General features: G+C 39.0%; 1 protein-coding gene across 1 annotated transcript; it reads right to left on the bottom strand.

Annotated features, from left to right (window-relative positions):
* Nucleotides 1-586: 586 nt before the first annotated feature.
* Nucleotides 587-18,360, bottom strand: LOC136831416 (transcription termination factor 4, mitochondrial). The gene is made up of 2 exons (XM_067091822.1): nt 18,018-18,360; nt 587-756 (listed from the first exon to the last, which is right to left on the bottom strand). The coding sequence occupies exons 1-2, from the start codon at nt 18,212-18,214 to the stop codon at nt 642-644; spliced, it is 312 nt and encodes a 103-aa protein (XP_066947923.1). The 5' UTR covers nt 18,215-18,360; the 3' UTR covers nt 587-641.
* Nucleotides 18,361-21,921: the final 3,561 nt, after the last annotated feature.

Below are 21,921 nucleotides of genomic sequence, written 5' to 3'. Positions count from 1 at the left end.
AGTAAAAATGTTCTGTAATAATATTTGATGTTTTTGCCAAAAATGTAGTAAGTAAAAATGTTGTGTAATAATATTTGATGTTTTTGTTAATGTTATGTAGAATTCATGGGATTTCAAATATATTCATTTAATGAATTAAACTACTCAGGTTAACCTAAATTTTCAACATTGACCAAAGGGACACGGGTGGTCTAGTATTTTACATACGTCTGCAAATGTTGAGATACCACTGTTTATTGAACTTAGGGTGCATAAGATCAAATTTTTGGGAAGTAAAGTAGGCTTTGCTTGATGAATGTATTTCCTGTAGACATCTGGTCATTAAATTCTGTGCTTATAAATAGATGCTCACCAAATAAATTTTTGGGAAATAAATTAGGCTTTGCTTGATGACTGTATTTTCTGAAAGTAGCGGGTCATTATGTCCCTACAGATAGATGCTCACCAAATACCATTCTTATAGGTAGATGCTCTCTAAATCCCAATGTTATTTTAACATACTGTAGTGACATTAACAGCTAGCCTTATGAATCACTGGTATAATATCTAAATTAAAATACTGTATGTACAAATATATAATACATACTAGAAATTAATAATGATTTATTAGTAACTATGCACATCATTTACAATCATTTCAACTATTCTTCATCAGAGTAAGATCCATCACTTTCTTCATCATCGGACATTAAATCATGTTCTTCCTTCATCATTCTGTAGAATACTTCATATTCAGATTCCGTCAATCTTGCAATTCTGTAATACAAACATTTTATTTTAAAAATAACATACTTTAAAAATTCTTTACAAAGTATTCTCAACCTTAATAGACTTTTATCAGGACTCCTTCAATCCTATTATACCCACATTCACAGCGTCTGATGTTCCCAGATAAAGTTTTCTGTCTTCCAACCTGAAGAGCATCCTTTATTGTCAAGCATGAATTGTCTAAATCCTCCATTAGAAACTAACTAACTACTTTTTATCACTGTTCTTGTGTCAGTAGTGCTGAAACAGATATCAAGGATTTCCCCAGCTTTTTCTTTTTGGCAATCCTTGTAGTGTTCAATTCTCTTTTCATTTCATAGTAATCATTCATGTTTTTTTCCCTCTTCTTTTTCATTGCTTATCATCATCATCCCAATAACAAACTTTTTCCTATTGGAAATCAGTGTAAATTTTTGCTGTTTTCAGTTATTGTCGGTATTATTTTCTAGTTCTCCTGTGAACTTTGCTAATTCTTTAATCAGTGTACATCATTCAACTGTTTCCAGGTATTCATGCAGCTTTAGTACTCTCTATCTTTTGGTATATTTATGTATTAGACAATTGGCTCACAACCAGTGAGTTAGCACTGAAAGGTAGGCTGTTTCATATGTTCTTGTTTGCCATGTGAACTACCATTTGGATTTTCGTACTTTGTTTTATAAGTATTTTCCTTGGGTTCTTTTATGTATCGGGCACTCCTTCCTAGTATGTCCTTTGAATGGTAGCCCTGAATAGTAGGTTACTTTCTACCTTTATGTCAATCAAGCTCCCTGTAACTGATAGCCTGAATATTTGTGCCCTTCAGCAGTGTAAATGATTTGCAGTGTTCATTTTGTTGATACCTATTGTATTCTGTACACTCTTTGCTGTTTTGTGTTTTTGTGGCTATATTAACCCTTAAACGCCGACTGGACGTATCATAAGTCGACTAAAATTGTCTGTCGGGTGATGAGCGGATGTACCGTACGTAGACTACAAAAAATTTCAACCTTTGATCAACTTTGACTCGACCGAAATGGTCGAAAAATGCAATTGTAAGCTAAAACTCTTACATTCTAGTAATATTCAATCATTTACCTTCATTTTGCAACAAATTGGAAGTCTCTAGCACAATATTTCGATTTATGGTGAATTTTTGAAAAAACTTTTTCCTTACGTCCGCGCGATAACTTGGCCGAAAATTTCAGAAATTCTTTCGTCAATTTGTCGTAATTTTTGCACCGTTTTATATTAGCCGTTACATAAAGTTTTATACAAGAAAATGTGTGCAATTTCATGTAAAATACAACAAAAAACAACCCATGGTTGTAGCTTTTATCAGTTTGGAAATATTTTCATATAAATCATGCTAAGTGCCAAAATTTCAACCTTCGGTCAACTTTGACTCGACCGAAATGGTCGAAAAACGCAATTGTAAGCTAAAACTCTTACATTCTAGTAATACTCAATCATTTACCTTCATTTTGCAACAAATTGGAAGTCTCTAGCACAATATTTCGATTTATGGTGAATTTTTGAAAAAAACTTTTTCCTTACGTCCGCGCGTGGTAACTCGGTCGAATATCTCAGAAATTTTTTCGTCACTTTGTCATAATGTTTGCACCGTTTTATATTAGTCGTTACATAAAGTTTTATATATGAAAATGTGCACAATTTCATGTAGAATACAACAAAAAATAAAACTCATGGTTGTAGCTTTTATCAGTTTTGAAATATTTTCATATAAATCATGATAAATAGAAAAAATTTGACCTTCGGTCAACTTTAACTCGACCGAAATGGTCGAAAACTGCTATTGTAAGCTAAAACACTTACAGTCTAGTAATATTCAATCAATTACCTTCATTTTGCAGCAAATGGGAAGTCTCTAGCGCAATATTTTGATTTATGGTGAATCTTTTAAAAAACTTTTTTACGTCCGCGTGTTACGAATTCATGCATCATTTTGTGATAATATTTTCTCTGTGTTGCTTTGATTGTTTTACAATTTGTTATATACCAAAATCATCGCAATTTAGTGTACAATACAAAGAAAAAAATACCTCATTAGCTTTCACCGTTCTGCTCACAGCACGATTTGTATACAATTATATATGAAATTTTTTTTCGCGCTGTCATATATTCCAATATTTATATATGATAATGATATTTTTTTTTCATTTCTGATTGTTGCTTACTAAACTTCAGGCAATGTCAAAAAAAGGAGCTAAAAATGAACTATTAATCTTAAAAACTAAGCGTGCTGTGATTTTTTTGAAAAATCTTTTTTTCCGCTTCGGCGCTAACTTCCGAACACCGCCGGCATACGGCAGACACTTTTGTAAATAGAGGCTTGGCGTTTAAGGGTTAATTGCTTTTGATTTTTGTGATTCTATACATACAGTTTAATATGCAATATTCATTATGGTTCAGCAAACCTCTCATGGCAGGTAATTCCAGTCAGGGCCTGTCACTTCTTGATGCCCTTGTTCAAGATGCCTTGCATATACTTGGTACTTTTGCTGCCACTCCCACTTCTGGGCTGCTTACTTTACTTACGTCTAATGTGGCTCCAGCTAATGAGGATACTACTTTGTCTATGCCCACTGTCTCTGTGGTTCCTGTGATTCTTATTACATTTACTACTCCAGCTGCTCCTGTTGTACATCATGTGCCTACTGCACCTGCTGCTTGTGTACCTCTGCCTCCTGTTCCTCATTGTGTTAGTCTATCCCTACTGCCCTATGTCTTCCTTTGGATATGCTTGTTAGTCTCCATTGGCAGTTACTGAGATTGGAAATACTTTATGTTGCCCTGTTCTGTGTGTAAGAAGTCCTATCTGGTCATAGCTGTGGTTGTGCAAGCAGAGGTGCATTTCTAGCCATGATAGAGCATTTTGATGACTGAACTCCCAATGACCAAATTATCAGTGTTTGAAAAACCAGACTTTGTCAGCTTTTGAAAGACTGGACTTTGAGGACAGAGCTGTCGACAGAATGAGATCATCCTCCTAAGGTTGATGCAGATAGATACTATGATTGTCAAATTACAGACCCATCAAGGACTTGTTGAGACTAATCTTCAACTAGTTCCCCATGCTGGAATCACTTGCCTTCCTGGAAGGATGACAATAGGTCTGCTGATTGATGGCTAATCCATGTGGTTGTGATAGCAGTCACTTTGAAGAGGTTCTAGGGACTTGGACTCCTTGTGGGTACAATTTGCTATAAATTTAATGCTCCTAGAACATATGTAATAGTAGCTTTCTGTAGGAGAGAGCTTGAACCTAATCATAAACACTGTCTGCTTAAGAAACTTCCCTATTATTTGTGATATCCTCATCATTTGTAAGTGCTTCCAAACCACAAAAAGATGATGTTTCTTGACACCTGAGATATCATTGGCTCTTTTGACCCTGGACAGAAAACTGAGTGGATGCTTTCATCTGTCTTGCCATCACACACTGGCCCACTTGGAGGGACACCTCTTGAAAAGACTGAGCCGCTGGTGAAAGTATTTATAATGCACTATAGGGTAGTGAGCAACACTTTTGGAAATAATTTAATGATTCTTGAAGAAGGAACTAATATACAACCCTAAAGTCAAGACAGTGTAAGTACCAGGGGGAAATCCTGACCTCAATTCCTATACAGTACATTAATAATAAGAGGAATCTTTACTCCTTTTTTATATACATGGTCAATAATGTAATAATCAGTACCCTGTATATAGAAATAAACTACAGTACCAAACAAAGAAAATCAATAAAGGTCCATAAGAACTTTACATGTGAATGAAACACCAATGGTGACTTTCCTCACATGGATGCAAATGTACAACAGACTGCAACGGGGTATGCCACTACAGTTTACAGAAAACAATTAAATCTGGACCTATGCCTCTGCAGATTAAACAGGTGTGCAGACAGGTACAAGAAATAAGGGATGGACACTTTTGTCTACTGTGCACTTACATGTTCCACTTGGAGAGAGAGCTCTAAAAAGACTGACCTGTTGGTACAAGTACTGATAAATTACAGCTAAATGAATGAAATGCTTGAAAATTAAGCGAGAATTACTGTAAGCAAATGGCATGCTGATGAAAACTAATAATGATAAAAATAGCATCTCAAACTATTTTTAGAGCCATATGCACCAAAAACACCTGTTAGATTTAGAAAATCCCCTAAAATGGATTGTATATGAAAATGTCGCTCCAGTAACTGGAGAGGATTCAACTCATTATTTACCAAAATATGAAAGCCAGCCATCTGATCATGAAAAATAACCTGTCATCCTTATAGACAGAACTGAAGAAATAGTATGACCATCAACAAAATTGCATGCCTTGAGGACATATGTCACTACTCATACTCTGGGATGATGACTACCAAGCTCTTACAAATGTGTCTCATGTCCTCACAAGAAAATACTACATTTAATCTTTACAGTCATGAACACTAAGGAAGACCAGAAAAGAGAAGAATTAATTCTGTGAAATTTAAAGACATGCACCAGACTGTCTACTGTACACCTACAACACCTGAAAGCCCTGCATATCCTTTAAAAATAAAAAAAAAAAAAAAATCCTACTGTAACATTGGTCTGCTTACTGTCAAACACATGGTAAGTAAGAAAACTGATGAGTTGACAACAAAAAGTTGAGAGCTGGAAGTGGTCTGCTTAAGTTCTCGAGTACTTTGACTCATTTGCAGCAGTAGCATAAACTATCTAAGTCATAGCGCTCAAACAAACATGAGTATAATTATTCCATGTCAAAACAGAACTGTTCTTTTCCCAAAGACCAAAAGCCTCCTGCTTTTCAAAGTATGCATGTCTACAAATGTCACTGGTTTGAACCAGTCTGTATGTAATCCAGTAATAAAACAGTTAAGAAGGAATTTGCATTTTTATGTTAACAAAACTATCATTTCAAGAGTAATATGTTCAATTTGTTTTTGCAATTGTGACCTTTTCACAAGTGAAAAACCACTCAAAATAAATTCCTTCCTGCTTGAAATTTAATACATATTTTACATGATACAGTATATCTTACCAGAATAGGAAACATCAACGACATGTTGCTCAGTTTTAAGACATGATCAGAAGTCTCAATTGGAGGACCACAGTACTGGGTATAACAACAAGGTAATTACAAAACTTATTCATAGCCTATTCATAATTTGCTTACAGCCAGATTCAGAAGTAAAATTAAAGGCTTTTGTGCTAAGGCAAATCAGTAGGAGGAATAATATTCCACCACTCCTTATGGTGAGTGGTGAAATTGCATTACAACTCATGAAACACAACTAAGAGTTGTAATGCCTGCCACACACCTTTACAGCTTCAATCTCACAGCACCTGTATTCATGACAGGTCTTATGAGAAACTGAGTACAGTACTCATCTCTCATAAGCACTGTCATTGCCCTTGCTCTAGGATTGATTGGCATTACTATCAAAGTAGAAATGATTTCTTGAAACCTGGAATGAAGAACTTAGACAACTGCTTCATTTTGAGAAACCAAAGTTTCTGTGCATAATACAATATACTGTCTGATGCCAACTACAAGGTCACTAGTATTACCATGAAATCCATGAATAATAAAGTGCATCACACAAGGTTAAGGTCTAGAATGCAAGGGCTATGATTTTGTCCAGTTCTCCAGCCAGTATGAGAATAAAAACAATGTTATGTCATCTTTAAAAACAAACTCACTCTTGAACATAAAAAGATGCCAGATTTCTCTTAATCATAGGTATAAAAATAGCAAAAATTGTAAACCTTCCGTCATCCTGGGGGGAGGGACCAGGGAGGCTTTTCTATCCTGAAGTTGAGCAATGGTCGAAGACTTTTATAAATACTTGTTTATTTTGTAAATTTTTTAGATAATGGCCTTTAATGATGATGCTTACTCATTTTCATCAAATAGTGATATCGAGATAGATAATTAATATGACAGTGACAATAATGATATTGGTTTTAAAGTTAGTCTGCATATGACAGTTAACATATGCACACATATACACCCATTCAACCAATTAATAACTGTTGTGTATTTTTTGTACTTTACAGGTGTTTCTTGAATAGCTATGGAGTAATATTGTCATGAAAAAATTTGAAATTGTCTCGGAAAATACTGCATGGAGCATTCCACAACTAAAAAGTGGTTTTTGAAATAATATTTTCTTTCCAAAAATATTCTTTTTAAATATCTTTTAAAAGTATCTTATATTTTATTTTTTTATTATTAATCTGTGACACAAGGTGATTACAACCATGTATAACCTTAGGCGATAAGTTTAAAAAATGAGCAAGAAAATATTGGTTCCATTGCTGAAGTTGCAAATGCATAATATTGCTGTCGTCCTTAAGTGGCATCCCCCTAGCATCTCTTGGGTTGAGGAAGGACAGTATGTAGTGATAGTTTTGAAATGAAGGTACAAAAATGTTAAGGCAACCTCTTGATAAAACACTAAGCATTCTTTGTCCTTCAATAAACATGCAAACCCCACCATTTGAAAAAACGAGAAAACTGACATAAAAGTCAGTCTAAGAGTATTCTAAAGCAAGAGAACTCTTCAGTGAAAGGCCATGGTACAAAGGCTATGGTACTGTCCAAAACTAGAAAATTGTTTGATTTTGGAGCAACCTTCTACAAGAGCTACTTGCTATGGGGCTAAAATGTCTCCTCTACCCTTTGTATGAGAATTAAAGGTATAGGATTAGTGTTGTCAGATGTATGTTCAAGCATGTGTAGGTAAAGAAAGGGACTGTGCCCTTAGAGAGATCAATATATGACTATCTGGCCAATCCTTGCAGGGTCCTGTATTCTTTAGTGGATGTATCACAAAGAAGTGGTTGATACTGCATATTTTTATCCTTCCATAATTCTTACACAATACAGGTTGTAATGACCACCCTGGAATGCACAGCAGAATGGTCTCACACCCCAAGTGCAATGCCTGGGTTATGACCCAAAACAATTTCCATCCTTCTAGTCTAGCTAATTTAATGAGTCTGCTAGTACACTATTTTGCTCAGCATTACCTCCAGAAGTAATGCACTTTCATTCATCACTTCAACAGGGACAAACGTGCTTTTATATACAAAAACCTATGAACTGCTATCTACCTGGTTGCAGGGGTACAATAATGGTGTTTGCCTGACAAACTATGCTTTTTTCCAGGAACAAGGAGTACTCCAGCCTACGTTACACAGTACTAAGCTCTGGACAGCTGATATCAGCTTTAGATGTAAATGAATTCTACCTATCTGCAGCTTTGTTATGCAAGATGGGAACACCCTAGCTCCCAATCTCTGGGACATTGATCACAATGTCTCTGACACTTTAAAATCTGTTTCTCCTCCATGGAAAATCCTCTTAACATTGCATCATCAGATTTACTTCATTGTTCCTCCATCTTAACATTGCATCATCAGATTTACTTCATTGTTCCTCCATCTTGTCTTCAGAACAGTGTCTTAGCACATTATGTCTCATTAACCAACATTAATGAACATCACCAGTGTGTATAGTACTGTATTTTCCAGAGATGTGAGAGGTTAAAGGAAATTTGCTTTTAATTGCTTGAAGAGCAGACATCTCTTAATTGTTCATTTTTTGTGCTAGAACTATTCAGTTAAGTATTAATTTGCATCACTAAATGAGATTTTAGTAATGATGCCTTTTTTTTAACATACCAAAATTCAAGCTTCTATACAACCACCTCTGAAATGATCAGGTAATAAAAAAAAGAGAGATTCAGGGTGCTGGCTCCTTTATCCAAGGAGCAAAATGACAAAATGCTACTTTTATAATAAAATTAAGTTTTATATATACCTGCCAAGTAATTATATAGCTGTAGTTCCTGACTTGCGCAACAGCTTAAATTAAAAATTCGCAGCACTACTTCAATTGCTTAGTGTAGGTGAATAGTCCCGCCCACTAACGGGAATACCAGGAACAACTAAGCAGACAACCTCATTCTGTTTGTGCCCCATGTCTCTGAATTCTGTAATTATTTGGTAAGGCAGTCCCTGGGTTATGACGGGTCCAATTAATTAATTAATTATATCTTAGTTTAACCAGACCACTGAGCTGATTAACAGCTCTCCTAGGGCTGGCCCGAAGGATTAGATTTATTTTTACGTGACTAAGAACTAATTGGTTACCTAGCTACGGGACCTACAGCTTCTTGTGGAATCTGAACCACATTATAGCGAGAAATGAATTTCTATCACCAGAAACAAATTCCTTGTTCTTCACTGGCCGGTCGGAGAGTCAACATACGATGTTCTGAGGTTATGACGCTTTTCAAATATACTCATCAGAAGTTATTTCCCAGCTTACGACGCATGTTCTAGGGTTACAATGCTAATCCGATGAAAGAAATACAGCTCCAAAATGGCAGAATAATAAAAATTTGGATTTTTTTTTTTTTTAAACAATAAAAATTCAGTTTACATTGTTTTCAATACACCCAAAGCATTAAAAGTAAGGTTTTCTTAGGATTTTTTAAGATTTTCGAAGATTTTATGGGCTTACGATGTGGTGTAGGAACGGAACCCCATCATAAATCGGGGACTGCCGGTATATATAAAACTTAATTTTATTATAAAATATCAGTTTTATAAAAGTAACTTGCCAAGTAGTAATTACAGAGCTGAATCCCATGGTGACCAGAGGTAGGATACATGGACATACAGGCAGTCCCCGGTTATCAGCGGGGTTCCGCTTCTGAGGGTGTGATGATAACTGAAAATCTGAGCTAACCAAAAATCAGTGATTTCGGCGCTTTTTGGGGGTTATCAGCGCCGAAAAGCGCCGATTTTCGGTTATTGGTGCCTCTGTTAGGGATGTATCAGCACCAATACCCAATTATTGGCACCAATAAGCGAAATCGGCGATTCGTCGCCGGCGATTTTCGTCGCTGAAAATTGCCGATTTTCGTCGCTAAACAAGCCCCCATAAAACCGGATCGCTGTTAACCAAGCCCTTCGTTAACCAGGGACTGCCTGTATTCTACTCCAAAACACTGTCATGTAATGAATTTGAAATAGAAAAGTTGCTAGCATTAAAAACAATGCTTGTTGTTTCCTAATCAGTTAAGAGAGCTACTGCAGGAGAATACTGTACTGCCTCTGGTTGGTGCTCATCTTAATCTGTAGTGGCGTGGCGGTATAGCCGTGGAGCGCCTCTACTTCAGTGGGAGCTTTGCAGCGACGGAGTATTCCGATGACTAGCAAGGCATCAATAGGTGCCCTTGGCCTGGGTGCAGTACCAATATAAAAAACAACCAGACAGTACTGTCACCACACACTGAAATAAAACCTCAACCCATCCACTGAGAGTGGTGAGTGCCCCAGGTACACTGTACCCCCAAACTCCCCAAAACCTAACACCTTACTACCTATGCTTCCTCCCACAATACCATGCCAGTTACTAATAATGGTCACAAGGTACTGTAAAATTTTAACACTGTTTTAACTTTATTAAAAACAGTGAGAAGTGAAGATCGATTACGCTTCAAGTAGGTCAATTGCAAAATGGAAGTCAGGGGCATATTGTGCCTGCAAGCTAATGAGGTAGAAGCTGCTCTGACAGCTTAGTTTTCACTTAAAGTGGGCAAAATGCTCTCCTGAATTTGAGAGAGGTCTCAGAAATAAAGTCCATTTAGGATGAAGGACAATACATTGTTAAGAGATCAAAATGGGTTCTTGCCAGAACACTATAGGTTATGGATGGCCCTCTGCTCTTCCAATCTTGCTCAGGTAACACCTGAAAACTCCAACTGGACAGAGGGCTTTCTATTCTTCCTCAGAGCCAAGGATGTCTGTTAAGTTCTTAAGGGAGAAAGAATGGATCCAGGTCTTGGACAGGTCCTTTTTCTTGGCTAGAATCCAAGGGTAAATGAGCAAACCGTGTCTCCTTGTGAAAAAAACCTAAAATGTTTTAGCAGAAGCCAAGGTCACCAGCAAGATAGTCTTCCAGGTAAGGTCTTTTCTGAGAAGAGGAGCATAGTAAATCAAACACTACATCCAGGCTCCAGGAGACCAGATTTCCTTCCTTGCTTGGACTAGTCATAGGACTTGATGAAGTTGCTTAAAAACTGAATTAAACATAGCTTGACACCCTTTGATGGAGGAATATGACAGATTCTAGATCTCCTCAGATAAAAGAGGCAATCAGCAATTCGGGTAACAGATATCTCGAAAGGAGAGACGTAGAGTTTGAGACACCAGCTACGGAAAATTGCTAACGTATTCTGGTACATGGAGCTAGAAGATTGACATCTGCATTTGCAATAGTCCCTACAGTACATCTAGAAAAACCCCTTCATTCTGACAAGCTTCCAGACAGTCTGAGGCCTGTCTGGACAAGAGCAAGCCAACCTTGGTGGTATCTCTTGATCAGCTATCCGTTTAGCACATGCTGGTGCACTGTCCTAGATTTAATCACCTTAGGGCAAAGTACTTATTAGTGGGGAAGACTGTTTAATAAATTTTAAATGATGTTGAGGTTGATAACCTTATGGGTTATCTGAGAGAATCTGATCTTTTTCACGAGATATATTATTAAAGATTTGTCATATTTATTTTATATAAGTATATATTTTTAATATTAATTTTTATATCTATTTTTTATGGTTTTTATCTAATATTCTTTATTTTTACATTCATATTTTAACACTCATTCACCTTTTCATTATCAATCACATCATTAATTTTTAGATTTCATCTTCATCACTGTACTGAAGAATCCTGATGGGTTCTGGTGCTTGGTCTTCAAGACCTAAATTTCATAATCAATCAGTTCATTGAAGTGAGGTTGACTGAGTAGACACGGATTGGGGAAGGAGTCTTGGAGAGTCCACCAAGAATGGTGGCAGATTCAGAAATCATTGTTTCATGGGTCAGAACAGAGCTATGAGGGTCATTGTAACATTGAGATGAACCTGAAATTTGTTCAGCCCTTCCTGGACTATGTTGAAGGGCGGAAAGATGTAGGGGTCCAAATTGGAGAACAAAAGAAAGGAAGAAGAAGGTTCCTTAACCCTTTGTGGATGGATTGAGCTTCAGTGTGAAGTAAAACAGGTTTGGGGAGGTGGACGGATTGAGCTTGAGTGTGAAGCAGAATTACGCACCACTGTTAAGGTAATAATGATTCAAAACAAAGGTGCCAATACTTCTATATGCTATAAATTCACTAATGGCAACTTTTATACAGACGTGAGAGTTAGGCCATGAGTTAGACATGAGTCTTTGTGTAAATTTGCTTGTAAATATATGAAGGGGTTGCTGTTGTTTTTTGGTTCTGTCTTTTACAATAGTATGTCAGTTGTAAATGTAATTTTACAAAGAAAATTGCAAAGAAATATTAGAAAAAGCATGTAAAAGTAAAAAAAAAAGTTACTGAATCTTCCTTCTCGTAAACTTACGTGAATATTTTACAACAAATGTGCAAAAAAATTTGTTACTGCTTTTATTTCTTATCTGTTTTGATATTGTGTGAGCAGTAATAATAATTTTACAAAATCCAAAAAACTTATTTATTAGAAAAAACATATACAAGTTGGTAAAATTTACGATTGTCTTGTAAATGAGGCCCCACAAGGGGTTGTAAATAGTCATTTTCAACTTCTCGTGGAAGGTAGGGAAAGTTTTTTAGAATTTTTTTATTTATACAGGGTGAATGTACGTGTCATTCTCTTTCCATTGATGTGATTTTTTTTTTTATTTTGCCGACCTCAAAGTTCCCCGGTCTGGGGTGCTGCACATTGATAAATTATGCCGTCCCTTAAGGGTTAAGGTGGCAAACAGGTCCAGTCGGCCTGCCCCATAGATTCCACAGATCCCGCGAACCAGGGGATTCAAGGTCCACTCAGTGGTTTGAACAAGCTTCTGGTGGCTCAGTTCGTCCGCCAGAACTTATTAGCTGGCCTGAATTATCGAGAGACTGGAAAACTTGATTTTGATAGTCCACAGTAGAAGCTCTCTTGCTGTTTGGTGGAGAAAAAATGAGAGAGAGTCTCCTTGCCAACATAATAAACTTGAGGACTGTGGTCTACTCTGAATGTGATGACCACAGTATAAAAGTGAACTAGGGTCAAAAAGCACTGAAGCCCTAAGCAAATCGCTTTCAGCTCTCTGACATAGATGTGAAGGCTCCGTTCTTCCTGGGACACGTCCCGGAAACTTCCAGGTTCCCCAAGTGGGCTGCCCAACCTATACCAAGGCGTTGAGAAGAAGTCTAAGTCTAGTCTCAGAGGATGAAGGAACTTCCTTTCCGAAAGTTAGTTCTGACAGTCACCACTGCAGCCTAACTTGAATCTGGGGCTTTGCGAAAAACAACAGTGTTTGGCTGTGTTTCCCTGTCCAAGTTGGTCTTGTGTTCAAAACCTTCGAGCATTTTTCCTAAGAAGGGAATCGAAGAGGTCAGTCGTCCAGGAAAAACTGATGTTCATGGGCAGAAAATGAAGTCAAATGTAAGAGAAGCAAAGACTCGAGAGAAGACTTGTGCTGTAGAGGCCGAAGCCTAGATCTCCAAACTAGAAGATCCTGTCTCATAAGACAGACCTGAGATACTCTCCCAAGTCTGGACGTGGACACAGAAGGAAGTATCCTGCATATCCAAGGTCTCCATCCAATCGCCCTGGAGAATGGGCGACAGGACTGTCTGGTTCGTCTCCATCTTGAACTTCATTCTCTATTTGAAGAGAAAAAGGGGGCTGTGGACCATCCAGGCTCGCTGATGACCCTGTGGACTAGCAAGCAACCGAGGGAACTTGCAGATCATCATGCAGACTCACAGACAACTGTGCAGACTAGTTGCTGACCCTGCTGACTCTTGATAGCCATGCGGACACGTGGACATCTGTGCAGACTCGACTTCTTATTTGGACTCAATAACGCCTTGCGTGGACTCAACGATAACTCATGCAGACCAAAAACATATGCAGAGCTGTTTGTGGCAGAAACTAATATCTGGCATGCTTATAAAAAGCTCGAGTATCCATAGGAGACCAAAAGCCTGGGCACGGGATAGCAGTGTCCTTGTCCAAAACCAGGTGTGATGAATTCTTCTGCCATCAGACACAATCCTCCAAACAGAAAAATAGTAGTCCGTGAGTGGGTACTAGACGTTCAGCAGCGGGAGCCTCATACTGGCTAGATAGAGCCAAGTGCTCTGGAACAGGCATCGGGCATTTGGGAATCGGCGCCAAAAGCTCAGAAGTTGATTCCAGGCATTTGGGAATGGGCGCCGCTAGAAAGTGCCGGTCCGAGAGGGTTCATGGTGCTTTCTCTTCTTGCTTGGAGCCCAAGTAAAGTCTTTCAACAAAAGAACACTCACGAGAGAAGGTAACGCCATTCCAAAGGAAGTCGGACCGAGGAAGTGACATAGGGAACCACAGCGAAACTGCAGGAAGGCTGCGAGATGAAGCTAGCCTCCTTACCGCTTGACAGGAACTGGAGAACGGCAACCGTCATCTGCATGTATTTCAGCGGCCATGAAGAACCAAAAAACATTACGGTGCTTACTGTCTGTGCTGGAAAAACTCAGAGCTGGCTGTAAACTAGAGGAAGAATTGCAAAACTCTCATATGAAGTCTAACTTGACTAGCATCTCGGTGGATGACAGTCCCCAGTAGACTCATCCACTAATGCTCCGAGTAAGAAGAAAAAAGGGGCTCTAAATTAGCAGACCCATCTGAGAGTAGCTGTGATTCTCTTGACAGACAGAAATCCCAAAAATTCCGAGAATTGAGACTGGCATCCAAAAAGCTGACTCCTGTGATGGAGGCTGTGTCCTGAGGAAGAGGAGATGTAGGTTTGTAAGCAAAAATAACAGGGTTGATTGTGACTGTGTAGCTCTCATAGTAGTAAAGGATCACCAGAGCTCTTTCTTCTTGAGATTCCAAAGAAAAGAGCAGATATCTCTAAAATTCATCTCGGCTGTCTTTGTCCACACAGGACAGGACTAAGAGACAATCCGAGGCAATGTCTCTCAGTAAATACTTGGGAGTCCTCTATCTTCTTAGCCCATGCTCCAGCTGCTAGTCAAGAAAAAACCCTTTACTTCAAAAATCTTGACAAGATCTTCGACAAGGAGGTCTAGTTCCGTCGAAGCACCAAAGGGAGGAAAGTCCAAACTCCCAACTCCCTGAGAGACTTCTTGGAGGATGAAATAAGCGCTGGAGGTGGGAGCTTTCTTCAACAAGCTCAAAAGTTCAGGACACAAAATTCCCTGTCTGCAAAGGACAGGACTCCAAGACACTAACTGTCGCTAAAAAGGGAGCAATGTTGGCTCATCTTGAACTCTAGGCAAAGGTGGAACAGACTGCAGAGAGCCAAAATGCTTGTGAGTGGTCTGTATGGCGCTCAGAGGTGTGAGTCTGATACTGAAGAGTTGGTGACTGGTGACTGGGGACTGGCGCTGGCCACTTGAAGGCCGGAGCCAGGCATTCAATTGGAGACTGGCGCTCAAGAAAGAACAACAGTGTGTTCTTAGCAAAGACAGGCGCTGAGTACTGAAGAGAAACTGGCGCCAACCACTAGTAGGCTGGCGCCGGGAGCATGAGAGCGGGCGATGGGAGCTCTGTAGGTTGGTGCCGGGTACTAAAGAGAGTGCCGAGTTCCTGGGAACTGGTGTTGGGCGTTCGGGAATACGCGCTGAGACAACAGGAACTGGCGCCAGACACTAGTAGGATGGCGCCAGGCACTCAGGAAGACGTCAATTTGATGAGTGATGATAACATTACGCATCCATCAAGACGCCATTCCAGAGTTGTCTAACACTACACATCCATCAAGACGCTTTTCCAGTGGCTGTTTGCCGATACCTGGGAATGTACTACAGGTTTGACTGACGAGGCAACTACCTGGAGGTAAACCCCCTCAGACTCCCCTGGACCGCCAGTATGTCTTCTCCCAGGTTTAGGGGAGTATGGCAGGGACTTTAGGTCTAAGAGATCTGACAGGCTGAATAGCCCGCCTCCTCCACTACACATCCATCAAGATGCCTTTTCAGTGGCTGTCTGTTGATATCTGGAAGCCCTTCGTTGGCTGAGTCGGTTGAGCCTCAGACTGTCACTCGATGGGCCGGAGTTCAATTCCCCAGGCCGGCTGATGAAGAGTTAGAGGAATTTATTTCTGATGATAGAAATTCATTTCTCGCTATAATGTGGTCCCGTTGCTAAGAAACCAATTGGTTCTTAGCCACGTAAAATAAGTCTAATCCTTCGGGCCAGCCCTAGGAGAGCTGTTAATCAGCTCAGTGGTCTGGTAAAACTAAGGTAAGGTATATGTTGATATCTGGGAATGTGCAACAGGTTTGACCGAGGGGACAACTACCCCGGGGGACTTCCCACCAACCACCATTGGACTTTCAGTATGCCTCCTCCCAGGTTTAGGGGAATCTGACAGTGACTTAGGTCTAGGAGAACCAGCGGGCCAGATAATTACTTCCTCCATTGCCCAACACTTCACTGTTACAAGGTTAAATTTCTGTTAACTTAGACACAAGACTGGCAATGGTGTGGGAAGGAAGCGAGGGAGCCAGGCGTGGGAGCAAGTGGATAAAAAGTAGGAGGGCTAGTAGCAGGAGAAAAATTGATGTGGGGTGAGCTGGCGCCAGGCATTCGGGCACTGGCGCTGGGCATGAGAGAGGGAGCTGGGTGCTCCATAACTGGCGCCAGGTGAGCTGGGAGCTTGGGAACTGGTGCTGGGAGCTCGGAGCACAAATCTCGGCTCTCGAGAATGCCTTCTCTCCTAAAGCTCATCCACCAAAACTTTAAGCACAAAATCTCTCCTTACTACATTCCTGCCCTTACACTTTTTCAGTCCTCTGCAAAGAAATAAAGATGTTTAGTCTTGATTGCAACTTCGCTACAGCAGCGAGAAAATGATGAACTTGAATCAGATCTCAATAATAACAAAATAAAAAAACTGATCTTGAAACAGCTTGAAGGCTACTCGAAATCAGTGGTAATACTTCATCGAAATCCAGTTATACAACTGGCAAATAATGAACAAAGCTGCTGCAAACTAAGTCGTCCCGGTATTCCCATTAGTGGGCAGGACTAGTCACCTACACTAAACCATTGAAGCGCTACCACGAATTTTGAATTTAAGCTGCCATGGGAGTTAGAAACTATAACTATGGAATTACTTGGTAAGTTACTTATTTAAAATTGGAATTTTTTCTGCACCTTCTTGAAAATACAATCTTTCATGCCTGATCATCAACTTCAATCTGATACCTGAAGGGGCATTAGACATTTTCAACTTATGATAGTCTCAAGGCAATGTCTTGTCCAGCATACAGTATCCAGTCTTAAGATCTGCTACAGTACAGAAAGCAAGATGCCCATGTTCAAACTGAAATGAAGATAATGAAGACGGATCAGCTAAGAATAGCCAGAAAATCAAGACGGACTTGCTGTGATCCTCACCATAGAAGGAAGTTTGTCCTAAGGTGGCGTGAATTTTTGTCCTTGGTTACAATTGCCATCATAACCAATATTTAAACCACTATGACTGGAGATCAGATGGTAGTAACCATGAGCCAAAGTCAATGATTCCAGATGCAGAAGATTGCACCTTAATGTAAAGTGCACTCATTAAAGTTACCAATGCTGTAGCTCAATGGCAGTTTTATCAATCTAAAATGTGCAGATTTTTGTATTATATGAAAGTGTTTTTCTATTTTAGTATATTTAAGGCAACTTATAAATATATGAATGAACTACTACAAATTAGTATTACATGTACTCTTACTTGAGCTAAGAGAAGGAACTTTACCATAATTTAAAACCAAGGGAATCAAATAGTCCTGTCTGTAATCTGAAAGAAATTTGCATTCTGCATGTAGCTTTTACTGTCTTAACAGGATTTGGAGTTGTATAAAGAATGGCCTTATACAGTGAACTAAGGTGACAGTGCAGTCATATTTAACTGCTTTTCACAGTTGTACTAAAAAAAATAAAAATGAAAATGTAATGAAAAGAAAAACTAATAATTTCCACATCTGTTCTGTACTGTAAAGTCAGCATCAGTATTAAATATTGAATTTTTTAAAAAGTTCTACTTTTTAGAAGGTTATAAAACTTGCCAAAAGCAAATCTCTCTAGTATAACTCACACTGGAAATCTTATTGTAAAGAAATGAACTGAGCCCTATATACAATTTACAATGTGTTAATATTTAATGAGTAAGCCTAAAAGGCAATAAATTTTTAAAGCAAGTTTCCACAAAAATTAATATACTTACTTGTTAACAAAAAACTTGTTTGAAGTGTCCGTTATCAAGGATAAATCTGCATTTTGCTTATGGCTTTTACTGTCCTTCGCAAGCTCTGGAGTTTTGTAAAGACCTGCCCTATACAGAAACTGATGACGTACCTTGATATGGAACAGAGACTTTTGAAGAGCCTCACTAGCTGCAATTTGAGCTTGTTCTAAACCCATCACCTAGAATGGAATAGATATATATTACTCAGGGTTAAATATTCATGCCAAATGAAAAGGCTACAATAATAAATGGAACAGATTCAAGCAAGTAGTTTTTATTATAACACAGCAGAGTAAATAAACAAGACTGCTAAGTTGCATTTCTAGACACATTATTGTCTTTAGTGTGCTGTGCAAGCACACAGCAGGTGTTACTCCTCTATGTATGGGGAATATAACTGTTTGCATATCTTGTAAAACATGAAGACATTCATCCAGATACAGTATTCAAAACATGAAGATTTGCATATATACAATGCTCTCCCATTTTTACGTGGGAATAGGTTCCAGAACCTACCACGGATATGCAAAATCTGCAGAAATGCAAAAATCCCTCTAAAAATGGTTATAACTGGCTTATAAATGCCAAATACCTTGTACCCCTTTAATTAAAATGCTTATAACTGCCTATTTTAACATTTCACTGCTTAATTTGATAGTTCAAACAAAAATAAACCTTAAATTATCATACTAAAACAATTTAATATCATTTCAAACAAAAATATACCACAAAACACCACCCAAAACACCCAAAGTAACTTTACATTACAGTACTCTCCTACTACTGTTACTCTTAAGTAAGCTATACTGTATCCCCTAAAATGTTTATAACTGCCTATTTTAATAGTTCATCGCCAAACTTGACAGTTCAAACAAAAATATACCTCAGACTATCATCCCAGACCACCCTACTATCATTTCAAAGTCATGCTGCAAAATTAAGTTCAGGCCTACAACTGTTACTCTTACGTGTCCCCTATCATTCAGAAAATCAAGTTTTCTGTGGCCTACGTAACTTTGCATATCATTCTGCTCCTATCGTATGTAATGACTAGGCATATATTTCAAGTATATTTTCCTGTGTTGTAAGATGTTTTTGAAATGATATTTACTGTATGTCATGTCAGTATTTTTGTGATTACATACAAATACATTTATTTACTACAGTAGGTTGTTATTAATCTTTGAATTGTTGTTATTAATATCATTTAAGTCATCTTAAACATTTTACCCTTAAAAATATATATGAGAGAGAGAGAGAGATTTTCCGTATCGTTCGTTTTAACCACCAAATGGGCAACATAATAATAATGATACTAATAATATATGAAGGTAATAGACCCTCTTTCAAGCATGTTCTGTTAAAGAGGATGGCAGCATCAGTAGAATTGATTTTATATATGGTCTTCTCAATTCTTATTATTTTCTTGTCGTCATGGCTGATATTTGCTAATAACTGGGTGATGTTCATAGTCTGGATAAGGAATTGGTTTCTTGAATTATTAATTTTATTGTATAAAAGAAATGAAAGTTAAATGGGCATTTGATCGCCATAGAGCTTCTGGAAATCAGGATTTGTCATATTCTCGCGAAGAATCCACTACGCCCTTACAACAACGACAAAGATTCTGCACAAGAATACGACAAATCCTGATTTCAAGAAACTCTACGGAGATCAAATGCCCCTTTAACTTCCATTTCTTATAGTCTTGTCTCTAGCCATGTAAACGACATCTGCATGGGTCTGAGAGGGTGAACCCATTCACTCAAACGTGCACGGGGGGGGCTGTCCAGGGGAAAGCAGATGCATCAACACGTACGTGCACAAGGCTGTCTTGGGGAGAGCACTCGAGCGCACACAGGCGTAATTGTGGGCTATCCCAATGACATGCTACAGTCTTCTTCAAGGGCGTGGCCTCTACAAGTGAAGAAGACTGGACAGGGGACCTCCTCGTTGCTGGCACTGTCTGAAAATACCACTATAGTCTTGTCTCTGGCCAGCTGTTCGTGCTGACGCACACTTCATACAGTCATCAGTCTCCAGGTTGTTTATGTGCCACTCTTTCTCTTGTGGTAACCATCTCCCAGGCATCTCTAAATCTAGGCCAACCTTACACGCTCCCCAACTTGTCATTGAAGCACCTGAAAAAGGTGAGGTCTGGGTTCACTACTTCAGGGGATGAACCTGTCAGCAGTCTATGACGTTCCTTCCACCATGCTAATGTCTCTCAAAGACTTAATGGTACTGAGACTAAATGAGAGTCTGGCAGAGACTTCTTGTCCCAACTTTCTTTCAAATAAAACTGAATTGGCCTCATTCTGAGCCTCACTAATCTGAAAAATTTTTCTAGAGATGCCATGTGTCCCAACATAGAAAATCACTTTCTCTGGGAAATAAGAAGTTGTCTACTCATTTCTCCGATGGAAAGGTCTGAAAACTGTGACTTTCCACATCCCAAGCTACAGAATGTATCAAGCTGGAATCATGGCAGATTTCTGAAAACTGATCATGATACTCAGTGACTGAGCCAAACAAAGTAACCCTTGGCCCACAGAATTCCATTGCAAGAGTTGCAAACAATAACCAGTCATCTAAGTAGAGAAAAATTCTTGCTCCTAAAAGGCGACACCATCCCCCTACTGGCGCCAAAATCCTCATGAATATCTGAAGCACTGTACACAGGCTGAAACTTAACTGAAATACCTTCCCTGCACAAACAAAACAAAAGAACTTATAGGACTGAGGATTTATTGGAATGTGGAAATATGGATCCTGCATGACCATCAATATCATGCAGTTGCTCTTCTGAATTGCCGGCAGCACCGTGGTGGATGATTCCATGGAGAAAGGGGGCAGACAAATAAATCTGCAGTCTTGACACATCTACAACTGGGTGCCAACCTTCAGATGCCTTTGGCACCAGATAAAGTTGGTTGTAAAACCCTGGGGAGTTTCCCAACACTTGCTCTAATACACTGTTCTCTAACAATGATACCACCTCTTTTTGAAGTACTACCAGATACTTATCATGCTGATGAAGACATGATCGAAAAGCTATAGGAGATGATGTCAGAGGAGGAGTAGAGAAAAAGAATTACAGAGCCCTCCTTCAGTATCTCCACCACCCAATGTTCTGCTCCAAAGCCTCTCCAAACATGCCTACAGGCCTGCAGTCATACTCCTACTGGAATCTGAGGGCTGAAAACTTCATTTCTTCCTAATAATCATAGCAGCTTTACTTTTAATGAAACCTGGTGTGGAACTAAGAAAAGTCTATGCAGCAGAAGACCAGTCCTGAGACATGGAGGAACGAATCTTGATGGGAGGGCCTCAAAGAAGGGAAGGAGCAGGCCTTTCATGCCACTCTAAGAGACTGTCTGATAAAATCTCTATCCTCCTGTACAGAAATATCCTCCTTTATCGCCTTTAAAAAGTCAGGTTAAGAAGGGGATCCAAAGGGGAACCAAAACCGCTGCCATCTTCTGAGTAGGAGACCTTAGATGAAAGATAGGAGCACAATTGTTCTCTTCTTCAAAAGTGAGTTAGTGAAAACATGAGAACATTCACCTGCTGCACCTGAGACAGCCTTGTCTAAGCAAGTCAAAAACTGCAATGACTCCTCCCATGCTTTGATAGCTGCTGGCACCACAAATTCCTTTACTTGATGATGTACTGAGCGAAGCAACAGATAAGACTTCAATAATTCTAAACAAAGACTAGGACTAAATTTCTGAATTTGTCCAAAGCACCACTCCAATCTCAGGAGCCCATCTCTTCGGAGGAATGAGACAAGCATAGAAATCAAAATCATCAACTGAAGATGGTTTACGTGCTGGTAATGCACCTGTATTGTAAGAGGTGGCTCTCTGCAATTTCAAAAAAC

This window comes from Macrobrachium rosenbergii, chromosome 48, assembly GCF_040412425.1.
Source record: "Macrobrachium rosenbergii isolate ZJJX-2024 chromosome 48, ASM4041242v1, whole genome shotgun sequence".
NCBI classification, from domain to species: Eukaryota; Metazoa; Arthropoda; class Malacostraca; order Decapoda; family Palaemonidae; genus Macrobrachium; species Macrobrachium rosenbergii.
Note: the sequence above shows the minus strand (reverse complement) of the source record. Positions and strands in the feature narration are given on the sequence as shown.